The 13,239-nt window shown below is 41.4% G+C and overlaps 1 protein-coding gene across 2 annotated transcripts; it reads left to right on the forward strand.

Annotated features, from left to right (window-relative positions):
• Nucleotides 1–12,685, forward strand: LOC111157182 (phosphatidylinositol glycan anchor biosynthesis class A). 2 transcript variants are annotated; one of them, XM_022518461.1, is made up of 6 exons: nt 1–52; nt 2,065–2,836; nt 7,072–7,204; nt 8,123–8,255; nt 8,414–8,620; nt 10,336–12,685. In XM_022518461.1, exons 2-6 carry the CDS (start codon nt 2,122–2,124, stop codon nt 10,600–10,602), a joined length of 1,455 nt encoding a protein of 484 aa, XP_022374169.1. In that variant the 5' UTR covers nt 1–52; nt 2,065–2,121; the 3' UTR covers nt 10,603–12,685. The 2 variants fall into 2 exon arrangements, with proteins under 2 accessions (XP_022374169.1, XP_022374170.1); XM_022518462.1 differs by lacking the exon at nt 1–52 and having other exon boundaries at nt 2,064–2,836.
• The last annotated feature ends 554 nt before the right edge of the window (nt 12,686–13,239 follow it).

The following is a 13,239-nucleotide window of genomic DNA, read 5'->3' on the forward strand; positions in this document are numbered from 1 at the left end:
CTTTGGCTGCAGCCGCGGGAGGTCCGGACACTGGCGGCCATGGGACTTGCCGGTAAGTGCGAGTCTGACCCTGCGCCGGCACTCTCGGCCGCTTCCGGATGGGACTGGGCAGCACCCGTGGGAGTGTGGCCGGCGATGGAAGGGGCGAACCCGGCGAGGTTTAGAAGCTCGGAAGTAGGGGTCGAGAACCTTCGGAGTCGAACGGGGCTGAGGGTTCGCTGGGGCGGCCGCGCTGGAGCCGGTTCCGCCGAGATTGAGGCGGGTAGGGTGAAGGGCTCCGGGACCCCCAGCCTCAGACACCTGCCTACTGTCTGGTCATCATCCTCCTTTTGGGCCTGGCGAGACCCCGCTTGACTCCAGCGGGGTCGGTGGTTGAACGGGGTCGTCCCTTCCTTGGCCCTGGCGCTCTCCGGTGACCTCTCCAGTGAGTGGAGCCGGGAGTGAAGCCGGGGTATTGCCCAGGGTGTGGGTGTGGAAACAACGTTCTCTTGACCCAAGCCCCCGCAGGGTATTCCTAAAGCTCCTCGGGAGCTTCTACTGCTGACTGCCCAGGGGTTCGTTGGCCATGGCTGGTTGTAAATTTACGGCCGTCTCGCATTTGCCACTTAAGTGTCTGGATGGAGACCTTGGGCAAATCGCTCAACTTGTTTGGCTTCTCATTTGTAAAGCAAGGGAGGTATTCCTGAATTTCCAAGCCTCTCGTCGGATTTAAAATCTAAGATTCTGTGATTGTTCGGTTTGTTGAGCTTTTACGCCATAAAGATGTTAGTCGTGATAACCCAATGGAAGTAGGCAGATTCCACAGTGTTTGCAGGTTAATGACAAAACTTCAGATAATTTCAGATGGTTCTTTGCTCACTTTTTTTAAAAATCACTTATCTTTTTAAATTGAATACAACTGGAAATTCAGGTTTAGGTGACAAACCACAGTAAGAAAATGTTCCTGAAACCACTTCAAAGTACAAAACGGAAGAATCGCAGGATTTGGTAATCTTGAATCTTAATTAATAAATTGAGGTCGACAAACACTTAACTGAGTATTTCTGAGACTGTGTTTAAAATACAGATGACTTTGTTGGCAGGAATAGATAATTAAGAGTTTACAAAGGCAGTTACTTTGCATTTCCTGAGTTTGCAGGTGAAATCAGAAACAGACCTTTAGGATGGCTTTCCATTGTGTAGTTCAGTTTACGGAGGTATGAAAATCTTATTTGTAAATCTGAGGAAGATTGTTACTAGCTTTCCAAAACACTCTTTAGCTTTAAAACTAAGAATCTGTAATAAGACTGAATATTGAGTGAATTTTGTGAATAAAGTGAATAAGACTGAATTTTGTGCTGATAAGGATCTAGGGGACCCCTGAGATCAATATTTCCTACTTTAGATGTAGGAAATAGCCCCAGATCTGCTCTACCTCGAATTGAGCCTTTATCTTTAGACTTCAAACCAAAGAGAGAGACACTTCTGGAAGTAGGCCTGTGTAACTGAAAGAAAGGTTAAGAAAGAAAATGGAAGCAGTTTATCACCATTCTTGAAGAAGGAAGAGGAAAACAGATGGATACCTGTAGCACTTGCGGTAGGCGCTCCTTGAAAAAGCTACTGTCAGAAAGACACTTAGGACGCCAGGTATATTTCAGTATAAGCCACAAAAGTGAATAGCAAAAGTGTATGGGATTCGCCGCATCAGTGGCTTAAGCTCTAGAGCAGGGCTGGCAAACTTTTTCTGGAAAGAGCCATATATTTAATTATCGGAATGAACTGGTTTGTTAGCACATTCTTCTACACTGTGATGTAACAAACTAATTTTTAAAAATTAGGTGTATCAGTATTTTTAAAGCAAAATTAAAATGTAAGGGCATTGTGGAATCGAGTTTTGTTGTAGAGCGCAGAGGAAGTACTAAGCAAGTAAATGTCAGATGAGTCATTTCATTATATGCTTGTGTTTTAGTTCTAGGGGGAAAGCTAGCAAATGTACATTAGCATAAAACAGTGTTTATGTCTGGATTTGGAAAATGTAATATATTTTGTCGCTGGGCTGAGATCTTGTTTTATTGTCTCTTTCAGGTACTAGACGACACATAACCGAGTTGCTGTAAGGACAAATGCCTAAACCATCTCAGCATGGCTTATAGAGGAGGAGGTGGGCGTGGCCAGCCCTCTTCATCTCTGCGCTCCTGTGTTAACCCTGGAAGTCTCTCGACATGTAGGACCCGTACCCATAATATATGCATGGTGTCGGACTTTTTCTATCCTAACATGGGAGGCGTGGAAAGCCACATTTACCAGCTCTCTCAGTGCCTGATTGAAAGAGGGCACAAAGTCATAATTGTCACCCATGCTTACGGAAATCGGAAAGGCATCCGTTACCTCACTAATGGCCTCAAAGTCTATTACTTGCCTCTGAAAGTCATGTACAACCAATCTACAGCCACGACCCTCTTTCACAGTCTGCCATTGCTCAGGTACATATTTGTTCGGGAGAGAGTCACGATAATCCATTCACATAGTTCTTTTTCTGCCATGGCCCATGATGCCCTCTTCCACGCCAAGACAATGGGGCTCCAGACAGTCTTCACGGACCATTCCCTTTTCGGATTTGCTGATGTCAGCTCGGTGCTTACAAACAAGCTTCTAACTGTGTCTCTTTGTGACACAAACCACATAATTTGTGTCTCTTATACTAGTAAGGAAAACACTGTGCTAAGAGCAGCACTGAATCCTGAAATAGTGTCCGTCATTCCTAATGCTGTAGATCCTACTGACTTCACTCCAGACCCATTTAGGAGGCATGATAGTATAACTGTTGTTGTTGTCAGCAGACTTGTTTACAGAAAAGGTAATGAAATGATAGCTGCAATTGCACTGCACAGACTTTTTTTTCTTGTAGAAAGCTGTTGAATACTTGAATGTAATGATTGTTTGGCTTTTCGTTTTGTTCTATGGTTTCATAACTACTTCTGCATTAAATATAGCAAAGAAAGGTGTAATGTCTTATACATTCAAAAAGAAATTTCTGGAGTGGTGGTGAGTGCTGCCCACTCCCCCCTCCCCTGTGCCTGCCCACCTTCGATGCTTCAATAGTTACTTAAAGATAAGAACAGTAATCTGATGTTGTTTAATAGGTCAGGTCTTTTTAAAGTTAAAACAGCCCCATATGTGTGGTAAGAAGTAACAGGCTGAGCCCACCACTAGCCCGCCCTTTCTGAAGGCAAAAGTCATGTCTTTCGTTGCAGGTATTTTGAAAATTCAGAAAAGCACAGGGGTGGAAACTAAAATCAGCTGTAACTGTACTGTTCAGGGGTGACCCTCATGAATATTTTGATGTACAACTCTCCTGTGTTTTATCGGGGTCCTCAAAATCAATGAACTTGTCCCCCACGTGGCTCTTTGGCAACTGGCTCATTTCATCTCATCGCAGATTTAGACATTAAGAGCACGTAGGCATGTAAGTGGTGAAGGCAGGGGGATTAGACAGCCTGGAGTCTGATCCCGGCTGCGTCCTGTTGTGTGATTGAGGACAAGCTACTTAACATCTCTGAGTCTCAGTTTTTTCATTTGTATGGTTTGGGCAACAAGGGGATGCTTGTGAGGGTTCAGTGATGGTTCCTTTAAAGTACTTAGGCCAGTTGGTATTTGATAAGTGTCTGCCATTACCAAGGAGGAGATTTTTTTTTTTTAGTGCCTCTGCGGCACTTGACACCACAGTAGCGTTCATAGAGCCTCGTGTACTAGAAGCCTGGAACAGTCTGGTTCAAAACCTAACTGGTCTTCAGGGTGGTATTTGAAAACCTGTCTAGTAATCAAAACTGTCATTCCAAGTAGGGAATTATTAAAAAGATAACAGCTACCCTTCCTTAAATACTGGAATTTAACCCCAAATGTTATTAACGTGTACTGAGTTGCCAATAGTCTGAGGTTGGCCTGGAGGCGTAAGAGTACTGGTCTACCGCTTGGAGCTGCATCAACTTTCTGGCACAGTCTCCTTCAAAAAGCATAATTTATCGTTGCCAGTTTGGGTTCCTTGTAAGTGGGGCGAGAACGTAACAGTGTCTGAAGTAACGTACGTCTGGATTCTTAACTGGTTTTTTGATTTTATGTAGTGGTTTACTCTGACTAGAGCTTTTCTCCATAACTTCGCTTTGTTGAATTTTTCGAACCATTCAGCTTAGTTTCATAGAAACTTGTTCCGTCAGTTTATGTGCTGTTTAACTAAATGTCCCAACACGATAGCAAGTGTAGCTGGCATCAGACACGTGGACCAATGCAGCTGATTGTTGGTGGGCACGGAGCGCAGCGGTGGGATCAGCAGCGTCCTGGTGTGCTAGGGAGCGGTCTGAAATCCACGCACAGGCCTTGGTCAGTAGGCTTTATATTTGGAACAGAGCCTTGGTTGATCCAGCAGGTTGGTGGGAAAACCACTGAACGTTTTCTGGGGTGAAGGCATGCTCTCGTGATGTGCTTTCATTCTTGAATCAAGAAGATGAGAATGGACCGGCATTCTCTGGTCTGAATCCCTCTTGGGATATTGGTGATGTGTTTGTCATAACTTAGAAAACGTGCCTAGTTTGTCTTTTAATCACCTTCGGGAGCTAGCTAGCCGAGCGAGCGCCTGATGCACACGTGGTCGAGAATCAGAGCAAAACAATTTGTACAAAGATTAATCCTGTTACCTTTACTTCGTGAGTGATGGTATCTTAACCAGCTGAGTTAACCACCAGCCACAGAGCGAAGGTATGGCCTGTCCTGTTCTCAATTCAGTACTTGAACGAATATTGAACCCTCTCCATATGCCAGACACGGTGCAAAAAGTTAACATTCTCAGAAGGAATGGCCACGTCCATAGCCCAAAAGTGAGTAGCTGTATTTATGGTCCGTTACTTATTAACTAATTAATTTCCGTAGGAGGTGTTCCTTTGGACCAGTTCTCAAAGGCCCGCTGCCACGTATTGAGTGAGAGAGGCTAAGTCCCAGTTCTTATCACCCAGGTTTTCTGGCTGCTGTCCTCCCTCTTCTCTAGAGCCTGTTGTGCTCTCAGTCAGGGTGTCACGGTGCTCCTGTGTGCGCGCAGGCACGCCCCACTTCCTGCTGCGGCGGTAATGACAACTTCCATTTATATTCTGCAGTTGATAAAGCCTGTGCATGGTACAGTACCTCACTTGACTCTCCCAACAACTGTAGGGTAGATGTTATCTGCATGTAACAAAGAAACTGAGTCTCAGAGAGGGTAAGTAACTCGCTCAGGTTACACAGTAAGTATCAGAGATGACAAACATGAGTTCAGCTCTTGAGTTAAGGGCTCCTGTTCCCCTCACCTCTGGCCCGGCGTCTAGGTATATGCAGACTGATTCGAGTCTTTAAAATATTGTTAGACTGAGCTTTAAAAGCAGTTCGAATCTTGATTTTTCTTTGTCCATTTTGTGTGACTATGGCGATTGAAAGCCCTTTTCTGTGTTCCATTGTGTTAGATACTTCTCAGAGGCAGGAGAGTATCTTTTATCGTTTGGGAAAAACCTTTTATTCTTAGAATAATATTATAGATCATTGATCATGTTCATCAGTTCAGTTTCTTATAAGGTAGTTGTCCGGATTAAATGACATGATGCACTTAAGGGACGTAGCCTGATGTAGTAACCACTCAGCAGATGTTACTAGTTGTTATCAGCTCTGAGGATTATTACTGTGTATGCGTTGCACTTTTAAGTTGAAGAATGGGTTCTTAACCTTCGTATTAGAAGGGAGAAGGAAAGGAAAGAAAGAAAATGAAAGAATTAAAGGAAGCTAAATGTTAAAAGTCGTTAAGCCACCTTCTGGTTTAGATAGAAATCCAGCTGATGGATTTCGTAATTGTCTCAAAACAAAGGTAGCTAAGATTTTAATGAGAAGCCTTCATAATTCAGAAAAGCCGCATGTGAATTTATGTTTGCTAATGCAATCATATTTGGAAAATACTGGCAGAGTTTACTTAAATCCTACTTTGAATTATTTAATAAAAATGACCCCGTATAAATGATTTCTCCCACCATCTTTTTTAATAACTCATCTGCCTGTATTTGGGAAGATTGATAGAAAAAGTGCAATTCTTATGTATGTGCGTGTGTATGTATGCATTTCTTAAATTAATAAACTTTAACTGGGTTATTTGACATTTACTTTTACCTTCGAATGTGTCCAGTTTATAGTTGTTAATGAACTAAATTCCCAAATAGTGTCAACATTGCTGTCACTTTGGATAGCCACTTTCAGACTGGTAGGGCATGGGTTTTGGTACTGCTTTATATCACCTGAGGTTGGTTTATGTATTGTAAGAAAAACGTTTCATTAAAGAAACAAAGGAACCAAGACGTACCCTTTTGTTCTCCGTACTGCAAGGATCTGGCAGTTGAGGTCCTGCCTCCTGCATTTACTCTCATTCAAGGGAAGTGGGCTTCGGCAGGTTTGGACAGACTGCTCTTACATTTGGCTAATAGTATGGGGTTTGTTAAAAGACCCTCCTTACAAACTGCCTTCTCACCAAAGCCAAGGCTGTGGTTCCACTTTGTGGCTTAGCCCCTTCCTGTGGCGGGAAGTGGAACACAGACGTAGAAATTTTGTCGCTGAAAGAGACCTTGGACTTCAGGTACATCCGGTCTCTTCATTTTCTATATCAGAAAACTTCCCCGTGATCAAAGAGCTTGCTCCTAAAACGGCTGGGACAAGACCTAGATCTCCAGTCAGCTGTCCGGCTGTGTAGAAAATTTAAACATTAGCTACCTCAACTACCTTTTTTAGATGTAGGTAATGCGGAAATGCAAGTGAATAACTTCGAGAATGTTATGTTAGAATGAAACACAGTAGTCCCCGTATTGGGTAACAGTGGACGTCAATGGATGTATCTGTAAGATTTGCAGCTCTTAGGAGACCACTGGTAGTTGGGACATTCTACCTTCCTAGGAAAGGTTTGAGAGTTAGCTTCTCCACTTAAGGAGGGCGTAGCTAATACTTTCCAAAGTGAGTGGTTTCTCAGTTCTGATTAATTTTTTTTAAGTTTCAATGTTAATATTTCCAACATTCAACTTTATTTTATATTTTCAGGGACTGATTTGCTTAGTGGTATAATACCTGAACTCTGTCAGAAATATCCAGATTTAAATTTCATAATTGGAGGAGAGGGACCTAAGAGAATCATTTTGGAAGAAGTACGAGAAAGGTACCAGCTGCATGACAGGTATTGATGGACTCTGTATTGTCTTGGGTGAGAAAATATGTTACCTAAATTCAGTTTTGGTTCCATGTGTCTGTTAAGTGGGCTGCTTCTCCTACATGCACTTGATGTAAAAATGTAACGCAAGGCCTATTTTTTTTTAAATGTGTATAAAATGGGAAACCTTAGTTTAAAAAAAAAAATCACAATCTAATTTTTTTTTGCTAGTCCAGTATTATTTGACTTTTGGGGGCAGTGGTTGGAAGTACCCTGGAAGGCATGTGTGCGCATGCGCGTGCACACACACACACACACACACACACACACACACACACAAAACAACCACTTTGGAAATGTTCGTAGATTTTCAAGCCTTGCTGAATTCTGCTTTATATAGCATGGCCCAAATCATGTAAATTGTCCTGCACATACAGATTCAAATGCTTTCCTTTCTCAGTAACTTAGAATGATGTTTGCTGTGAAGCGTCAATTTAAAACGGGCCTTTTTCTGTTTAGAGATGACTCTTTAATATTTACTCTCCAAAGTATATATATATTTTTTTCACGGTTCCTTCTTTTGCCCCAAAGAGTGACATTTATTCAAAGAAAAAAAAAATGACAAGATGTCCATCCCTTGGCTCCCTTCCCTCCCCACTCCTGTCCAAAGTATATTGATATTCTCACTAAATGCCAACTAATTTTGGAGAAGTTGAAATTTGTATGCGTGACCAAAGTTAGAAATATGTTAGCTGTATGAGTTTTAACCACATAGCTTCAAAAGGCTCTTTTAGATCAGAATTTGGGGTATTAATCTTTTACGGTGGAAAATACTAGAACCAGCAATAATCTAAGTATAATATGAATAGCACACTTGGCTTCTAAATGATATTTCTTTTCTAGCATGATTTTCACTCCCTTCTTTTCTTTCATTTCAAAAATCAGAGTGCGTCTTTTGGGAGCCTTAGAACACAAGGATGTTAGAAATGTCTTAGTTCAAGGACATATTTTTCTTAATACTTCCCTTACTGAAGCATTCTGCATGGCAATTGTGGAAGCAGCCAGTTGTGGTTTACAGGTAAAAATCTTTGAGGGCTTACACTGTTGGGGTTCCTATACTTGTATTTTGAAAAACAAGCAGATACATTCTGTAATAACTTTTAATTTAAGTTGGTTTTGCTGATTTTCCTGAGATAGGAATTATGGTATATTATATATTCTTTTTCTCTTTTTAAGGTTGTAAGTACCAGGGTTGGTGGAATTCCTGAAGTACTTCCAGAAAATCTTATCATTCTATGTGAGCCTTCTGTCAAGTCCTTGTGCGAGGGGTTGGAAAAAGCGATCTCCCAGCTGAAGTCAGGAGCATTGCCGGCTCCCGAAAATATCCATAATGTAGTAAAGACTTTCTACACCTGGAGGAATGTTGCGGAAAGAACTGAAAAAGTATGTCGTGCTAAGCAGAGGGTATATGAAGGTTGTGTCTAAATTCTTGGCGTTTCACGTACATGTTTGCTTTTTCTTGCATAGGTTTACCCTTTCTGTTGCTTAAGTTTATGAAGTCTCTTCAGATGAAAAGAAATGTACTATGTACTACTTTTGGTAGTTTTTTGGTAGGCTGAGTTTCTAGTCAACTTGTTGCGTTTGACATCTGAAAACAGCAGTAATGCCATCTAGAGCCTTCATTAAAGTGGGCTTAAGGAAGTTACCGAATTTTCTAGAAGTCAAAACCATTAAGGGCCAGACTGATAGCTACTCTTAGACATTTTCTTGGGGCTGTTTCTAATTCTAAATCAGGCAGTCTATTAGAAAACACCTGGCTTTGCTTAGTCCAATGGCGGCGATGTTAAAACAAACGTTTAATTCAGGCTACTTCCCAAAATTCTTGCATCACCTTGGCTAAATACCTTGATTTTCTATGGGAAAAGGATTTTTGCATCTCTGCACTGATTGAGAACATAGTAAGTTAGGAGTTAGAATGCTCATGACAGATGTTAGAAAGACCACAGATAAAAAGCGGCAATAGAGAATTTATAGTCGTTCTCTTAATTCTTCCTGTTCTGCACAGGCCGTTTTGATCCTTTGCAACCCTCCTCCGTAGTTTAACTGTGCATATTTAGAAAATTGATGGAAGAAATTAAATTGGAGTTCACGCTGGAAATATATTTTGTCAACTGTGCTAATTCACCAGTCTCAGCATAATTCGGACTGAAATGTATTCCAGATGTTTTGAGGTAGAAGAGCTAGCTGGAAACAGCCTGTACCTTTCCAGAGGCTGCTGGCGTGTAGAGCCAGCCCTGCATGTCCCAGCCTTCCTGAGTTTCAAAGGAGATGGCTCACAGGTTCGCAGTGTGACAATGACCACAGTGCACTTGAAACAGATAAATGCTGGCTTCATTTATGTGTTCGAAACTAAGTATGTTTACGGATCTTTGTTTTTAAAATATTTCTGAGTTTCATGCTTAGCCGTGCTTCCAAACAAACAGCAAGGCACCTACTATACCGGTTCGCAGCAGTGAACGTTGTTTTGTTTGCCAAAAGCGTCTGACCTATGCCATCTGCTAAAATTTCCCCCGTCTTTCCCCGCTCCCTTTTATTTGGAGTCCACAAAGTGGTTCTGTATAGTCTCACCATCCGTGCTCAGCAACATGGCCTCACAAGGCTGTGGAAAGAAGAGCCTCTCTGTACCCAGAAGCGCCCTAGGTTAGAGCCCTCTGATGGTGGTTGATGTCTGCCAGCCAGCCGGGAGAGCTGCTTAGCCAAGTCAAGGAATCTTAGAAGGCCAGTCCTGCTTCAGGAAGTCACTGCTGAATTAAATATGGCCTCGACAGAGGTGACCTGAAAAGCGGTTCCAACTTCTCAGGACTTTGGAATTCTCGTAGTTGGTTAGAATTGATGGTGATCTCCTAGGGGACAGGAGTCCTGGCATATTCGTCTTTGTGTGATGCAGTGTCTAGCCCCGTGTTTTGTCCAGAAGCAGCACTCCGTAAGTGTGGAATCACATGGCAGTAATTACTTTAGTTTCATTAATCACATCCTTACTATAACAACGACGATGAAATGCAAGCGCCTCCCGTTTGCATCTATAACACATTCCTGGTCTGTGCAGGTCGTCGTTTCTTGTGGGTCAGAGCGCTCACTCTCGGCCTCTCTCCCGCCAGGTGTACGACCACGTGGCAGGAGAAGCTGTGTTACTGATGGACAAACGACTGGACAGACTCATCTCTCACTGTGGCCCAGTAACAGGCTGCATTTTTGCTTTGTTGGCTGTATTCAACTTTCTCTTCCTCCTTTTCCTGAGATGGATGACTCCAGATTCTATCATCGATGTTGCAATAGATGCCACAGGGCCCAAGGGCTCCTGGACTCATCAATATCCTTACAGTAAAAAAGGGGGCGAGAATAATGAGATGTCTAAACCCAGGTAGAAGAAAGCCTGGATTGTAAGGTTTTACACGTTTGTAATAGTTCTAGTAAGATGATTGAAAATAACCTTCCTTTTTTCTTGCTTTTTTTTAACGTTAATTTAGTAAGTTATGCTACCTCTATATCATTCAATGTTTTATTTTGAGGAAAGATAAAAACTTATGCAATTCCTGAGTGTAGAAACTCCTTGCACTTACTTAAGATTTAGGAGAGAACATTGAAGCCACTCAGGTATGAAATTTTTCAGACTACTGAAGTCCCTCTAACAGAGATGTTTTAAAATTATATTTTGGGAGCTTTTGGGTGCTGAAGGGCCAAATGTTTTCTGGGCATTTTTTGGCCAATTTTAAATGTTCTACCATTAATTAGACATTCACCAGATGTTTACAGGTTTTCTTTCGGGAAGTACAACAACGATATGAACTATTTTTGAGTCCTCTTCATAAACATTTTAGTCATTGAAGTCATGTTCTTAGACATTCGTTTGGTGCGCTCAGTAAGTGTTACAGACCGTCAGCGGGATTCTTGAGCAAAATGGTCCATCAGTTATGAGCATGTTTTAAGCACCTACTGTGTGTAGAAAAATGAACTAGACACATCCTGCTATTATGGACCAGGGGCGCATTCAGATGTTCTTTGTGTATCGCTTGGGTGGCTCACTTCACCATAGTCACAGTTAACAAAATGGTAAACTGTGTAACATGCCAAAAACACTCAGGCTTCCAATGCCAGGGGAAAAAAAATGGTCGGCAGACTCCGATTTCTTCAATCTGGTCATATGCATTCTCCTAGGTAGAGCCTTCGTCTTAATTTGTGTTTATGAAAAACCTTTTTGCTTCTGAAATACTAGGGACCGATATCACTGTTGACGATAGTACAGAGAAACCCTCCAAGTCTTCCCAGGCATAATTGAGTCCTCTGTAAATGCCTTCGTATTTTCCGAGCAGAATGGATGAGGTGTGCCATCTCCAACTCAGCTGTTAACCCTCCTCGACCTTTGATAGAAGTCACTTCCCTTCACTTGTGGCCTAGCTGATGTCTGAGAAGTATTGTCAGTGTGCAGAAGTCTTCACCCCAGAATGTTTTATTTATAGCAAATTGAGTCTGAAAATTGTAGAAACACAGTCTCTTTGTGGTTGTCTGTTGTTAACTGTAATCGTTGTTGCCCAGAGCCATGGGTTTTTAAACCCCAAATTATCCACATGGTGTGTCTTATTAACTCCTTGAACTCCTTAGAATACATTTTTGTGATAAAGGACTGTGAAGTCAAAAGAAAGAGGCGCTCGTGGCGCACTCGGAAGATGCTGGCAGTATTGGGATTCTGTACAGAATTGGTTTCTTTTTTTTTTTTTTTTTAACGACAACACTCACAAATCTTTTTTAAAAAGTATCCTAACATGCCTCTTAACCGGTTGCCACTGATACATAAAAAATACGATTTTTGTTTTGTGCTAAAACACAAATGCAATGTTATTTTTAAAACCTGCAAGTTGAGCGATCTTTTGTTAAAGAAAAATGGGCTGACCCAAACCATTAAAATCTTAGGGATTTTTTTGCACAGAAATTGATTTATATAAATATGAAATAAACAGTGCCAATAATCACGAAAAAGCAAGAAACAGTAACCTGTGTTTTTATTTATTCTCTCCAGCAGTTTTTAAGGGCATATTACCATTGGTTCTTATATTTTTGTTTCTCAGCATATTTTCAAGATGGCCATTTATTTCAGATGGAAATGGGATTTAAACTATTTGCATGTAAAATATGTAATTTGCAAATCAAAATTAGTTCCTTTGGTTTTAACAAATGGAGGTAAATTTGCTTGTTCTAGTAAATCTTAATTTTCAGGCTTCCTGGATACCTTAATTGTAACTGTCGGTGTTGCACTGGTCAGTATGCGCAAACATATTGTTCGACCCTGCTACTTCCATTAATTTGAAAGTGAACTTGCAGTGACGAGGAATTTATGAAAAATAATACTGTATTTCTCTCAATATTACAAAAACTAGCACATATGAAACTGATTTATGAAAACACGCTACATGTCCAAAAAATAAAGACCAAAATGGCATTTTGACAATTTTCTGAGTTTGTCTTGTTTTATGAAGAGAATATGATTTCTTCGTTTAACAGTGCCCCCGCACCCCCTCCCTCTTATGCGTGCTCTTTCACTGTGATTAGACATGTTGCTTGGTCTGTTAGTTAAACAGGAACCGTCCTTCAGATGATGAATTACTCTGTCATCTTTTCTCTCTAGAGTACATTGTCTCTCTTTACTCATGGAATAACACGTTGAATTATGCCTTTGTTTCCTGATCCACACAAGCCCTGTTGTTCCCTGCACTGGAATTGTCGCATGAGCCAAGCAAATACATCTAGAAGCTGTTGTATATGCGAACTACGTAATTATGCTTTCTATCTTGTAAGCTATTTTAAGAGGAATTTGAATTTTGATTTCACTTACAGGAGCGCAGCTTCTCCCACCCCTTTTGTTGGAAGCAGTGGAGAGCAGTCCTCTACGCTGGTATTTTCTGATTTATCTTGCACCAAAACTTATTTTTGGCCAAGTTGGGGTATCATAGGTCTGTGTTTACTTTAGCACAGGGTTTTTTAAAGTCCTCTTTCTCCTCCTCCACATT

This window comes from Enhydra lutris, unplaced genomic scaffold, assembly GCF_002288905.1.
Source record: "Enhydra lutris kenyoni isolate GAN:26980312 unplaced genomic scaffold, ASM228890v2 scaffoldscaffold52, whole genome shotgun sequence".
Lineage (NCBI taxonomy): Eukaryota > Metazoa > Chordata > Mammalia > Carnivora > Mustelidae > Enhydra > Enhydra lutris.

Excerpts from the sequence above, each read along its gene's own strand:
- LOC111157182 (XM_022518461.1), top strand. The coding sequence starts at position 2,122 with ATGGCTTATAGAGGAGGAGGTGGGCGTGGCCAGCCCTCTTCATCTCTG. Across the intron at positions 7,205-8,122 it reads AGGTACCAGCTGCATGACAG|AGTGCGTCTTTTGGGAGCCT; the intron begins GTATTGATGGAC and ends TTCAAAAATCAG. Across the intron at positions 8,256-8,413 it reads CAGCCAGTTGTGGTTTACAG|GTTGTAAGTACCAGGGTTGG; the intron begins GTAAAAATCTTT and ends TCTCTTTTTAAG.